This window comes from Dioscorea cayenensis, chromosome 4 (genome assembly GCF_009730915.1).
Source record: "Dioscorea cayenensis subsp. rotundata cultivar TDr96_F1 chromosome 4, TDr96_F1_v2_PseudoChromosome.rev07_lg8_w22 25.fasta, whole genome shotgun sequence".
In the NCBI taxonomy this organism is placed as follows: Eukaryota; Viridiplantae; Streptophyta; class Magnoliopsida; order Dioscoreales; family Dioscoreaceae; genus Dioscorea; species Dioscorea cayenensis.
In genome coordinates this window covers 11,463,038-11,466,549 of record NC_052474.1, presented here as the reverse complement: position 1 = coordinate 11,466,549, position 3,512 = coordinate 11,463,038, and the positions used below count along the sequence as shown (strand labels likewise).

Below are 3,512 nucleotides of genomic sequence, written 5' to 3'. Positions count from 1 at the left end.
ACACCGGAGGGGAAAAGGGACGCTCCGCTACCTCTCGACTCACCTACTCAACCCTCTTAAATCTAGCATTGTCTAACCTTCATGGTGTGTCACTCATCCACAAAGGCTACCAAGATGGACTCTCAACCCTAGTGTCACTCTAAGGGAGAAATCATTCAACAAACAGTCAAGATTGGAACCCAATTAGATACATTAATTAAGGAAAACATAATAAAAGGTCAATGAAACAATGACATCCTAGGGTTTACAAGTCCAAGCACCCAATAGGAGGTTTAGCTATCTATGGAGCAAGATACAATCAATAATGAAATCGAAAGTAAAACATGTAATCCATAAAAAAAAAACCCTCAGTATTCATGTCGATGGTCTTGTGGAGTAGCCTCATCTTCTCCAAAGGTCCCCTTGTCAAGCCTAGGGCACACCTCGCCGGATCGGTGCCGACGAAAGCTCCCCCAATAACTATCCTCCAAGAGAAACGCGGTGTCGAAGCCATAGAAGCACTAAAAAACCCCTTGCCAAAGCCCCTCTAAACCCTAGCCGCAGGTTTCCCAAAAGTTAGAGAAAAGATGGATCCCTAAATCGGTACAAGTGGCGGCTTTATAAAGGGCTAAAATCTGGCATCCACACGGGTGTGTGGAATTTCCACACACCCCTGTGGATTTCTGGAAATCTGATTTTCTGCGGGGTATGAACAGTAACTACTACAGTAAATTACTACAATGATTTACTACAGTTCTCCGCCAAAATACTCCCTAATCCACACTTTTCATCGAGGCAACATAAACGGGCACATGTCTATGCCGTAGATCGTATCGTTTCTTCAATAAAATGTCATATTGGTGAACATCTTGCTAATATTGCAAAAGTCAAAATACACAAATGTTTGTGCCTCTCCAAACCATGTAATTGCTTGAGCGCATGGAGGTTGGCACACATTTATGTATCTTCGATCACAACTTATGTCTTCACATTTGTTCACTCCAAGACTTCATCAATAAAGTACAATCGCAATCTACTTTGGCTTTTTGCTATCATATTTGGCTTCATAACCCTTCATGCTCGAAAGTTCACAAATACACATGTATTAGTGCTAAAATCTGATAAAAGTAATGCTCATCATAAGAAAAGAATACTTCATATTATTAATACACAAGCACTTATCAAGGCCCTCTCGATTCTATGACGGAGAAAAGATCTATCAAAATTGGTAAAGAACGGCCCCCGAATTCGCCAAACACCTCCTCTTAAAACCCTAGCCGCTTCACTCTTCAAACTCTAGCAAAAAACCTCCAAAGAATAGGGCAAAAGGCATATTTATAATCATAAATCACGTCTGCTACATGCCTCCACGCAACCATGTGAGATTTCACGGGCCCACGTGAGCTGCAGAAATTCCCACATGACCACGTGGAATTTTCACGCAGTCACATGAACAGTGTTTTTACTACAGTACTCTTCATAAATGCGGCTCACACACTCTTCTCTTGAGGCTACATGGTCGGACACATGTCCACGTCATAGGTTATAAGACTTTCATTATCGAACTATCATTTGGAAACTCTTGCATTCTTTACACAAATAGAGATATGGGGGTGTGACCGCCTTTGTACCCTTCCAACTCACAAATTGGCTTGAATTCTCTTGGAAGTTGGTACACACCTCCATGTACATGAGCTCCTCTTGTGTCTTGATCGTTATGTTGCACAAAAACTCCCAAAATATGTCTTCATAACCTATCTTTGCTCATTTTTCTTCCTTCAAGTCATTCATAACCTAATTGCATAAAAGAACACCAAATACACTTTATGAGATGTAAACCATGGTAAAAATGATGCTCACTGCATGTAAAACATATAAAAAATATGTCTACTCAAGCACTTATTACCTACCTTCAAGGTGGAACAAATGGAAGAGAGTTACCTCCGGTCTCCTCGAGTATGTTGTATGATAAATAGGGCTTCAGGTGATGACCATTGACCTTAAATGTCCCTTTTCCGGATGACTTATCTCGATGGTACCATAAGAATAAACTTGTAACACTATGAATGGTCCATGCCATCTTGACTTCAAATTTCCTGGAAAGAGTTTTAACCTGGAATTAAAAAGTAGGACTTGATCCCTTGCTTGGAAGTGCTTAGCTTGCTTAATGTGTTGATCAAGGTACTCTTTCACTTTTTCCTTGTAATGCACAGAGTCCTCATATGCCATAGCTTGCCATTCATCTAACTCATTCAATTGGAGCTTTCTCTTCTGCCCAGTTAGGTGAGGGTCAAAATTTAACTGTTTAATAGCCCAATAGGCTCTGCGCTCCAATTCAACTGGCAAATGATAGGCTTTCCCATTGACCAACCTGTAAGGTGTTGGCCCAATAGGTGTTTTATAGGCCATTCTATAAGCCCAGAGTGCATCATCTAGCTGATCCGCCCAATATTTCCTGTGATTGCTCACCGTTTTCTCCAAAATTCGCTTTAGTTCTCGGTTTTGACATTTCAACTTGATCTCTTGTTTGTGGGTGATATGAAGTTGAAGTCTGATGAGAGACTCCATAACATTTGAAGACCTTTTCAAATTGGTAGTTACAGAAATGAGTGCGTCGATCACTTATGATCACCCTTGGTATACCAAACTGGAACAATTTTTTATAAATTTCACAATGACTTGGGCATCACAAGAAGGAAATGCTTGTGCTTCCACCCACTTGGATACATAGTCAACTGCCACCAAAATGAATTTATTACCCTGAGAATTGGGAATGGACCCATGAAGTCAATCCCCCACATGTCAAACACCTCAAGCTTGGTTCCAGGTTTTTGTGGCATCTCTTCCATTTCCGAAATGTTACCAGCTCTTTGACACTTGTCACAATGTTGCACGAACAACTATGCGCCCTAGAACATAGAAGTCCAGTAGAACCTTGCATCCAGAATCTTCTTGGCAGTTATATGCCCACTATAATGGCCCCTAGTTGGATCTGAATGATAGTGCCTCAGGATGTCATGCCCCTCCCCTCACAAAACACATCTTCTAACAACTCAATCAAAATAGATTATGAAAAGGTAGGGTCTTCCCAGATATAATACTTTAAGTCAAGAAAAAACTTCTTTCTTTGTTGATAGGTGAGAGCCACTTTGGAAAGGTTTTCGCCACCAAATAATTTGCAAAGTCGGTGAACCATAGGATTTCTTTTTCCCTTACCACCTGAATGCTATACAACCGTTCTCCAAGGGAATGCATCATTTATTTCTTTCCTTTCTAAAACATTTTCATCCGGCCCTTCAAGCCGCAGTAGGTGGTTTGCAGCTAAATTCTCCGTCCCCTTCTTATACTTTATTTCTAAATCGAACTCTTGGAGTAGAAGGATCCAACTGATCGGTTGAGACTTGGCATTTGTTTTGTTCAACAAGTACTTTAGTGCAGAATGATTCGTATATACAATCACTTTAGAAAGTACCAAGTATGACCGAAATTTGTCAGATGCAAAAACCACTGTGAGTAGTTCCTTCTTGGTAATA

General features: G+C 40.6%; 1 protein-coding gene across 1 annotated transcript; it reads right to left on the bottom strand.

The window, feature by feature from the left end:
* Nucleotides 1-1,959: 1,959 nt before the first annotated feature.
* LOC120258693 lies at nucleotides 1,960-2,828 on the bottom strand. Its single transcript, XM_039266142.1, has 2 exons — nucleotides 2,707-2,828; nucleotides 1,960-2,560 (listed from the first exon to the last, which is right to left on the bottom strand). Exons 1-2 carry the CDS (start codon nucleotides 2,826-2,828, stop codon nucleotides 1,960-1,962), a joined length of 723 nt encoding a protein of 240 aa, XP_039122076.1.
* Between the last annotated feature and the right edge of the window lie 684 nt (nucleotides 2,829-3,512).

What these genes read in the sequence shown, in the direction of transcription:
- LOC120258693 (XM_039266142.1), bottom strand. Translation starts at nt 2,828, where the DNA reads ATGGAAGAGATGCCACAAAAACCTGGAACCAAGCTTGAGGTGTTTGAC. An exon ending in TTTTGGTGGCAGTTGACTAT is followed by an intron (nt 2,561 to 2,706) that starts GTATCCAAGTGG and finishes CAATTTGAAAAG; the next exon opens with GTCTTCAAATGTTATGGAGT.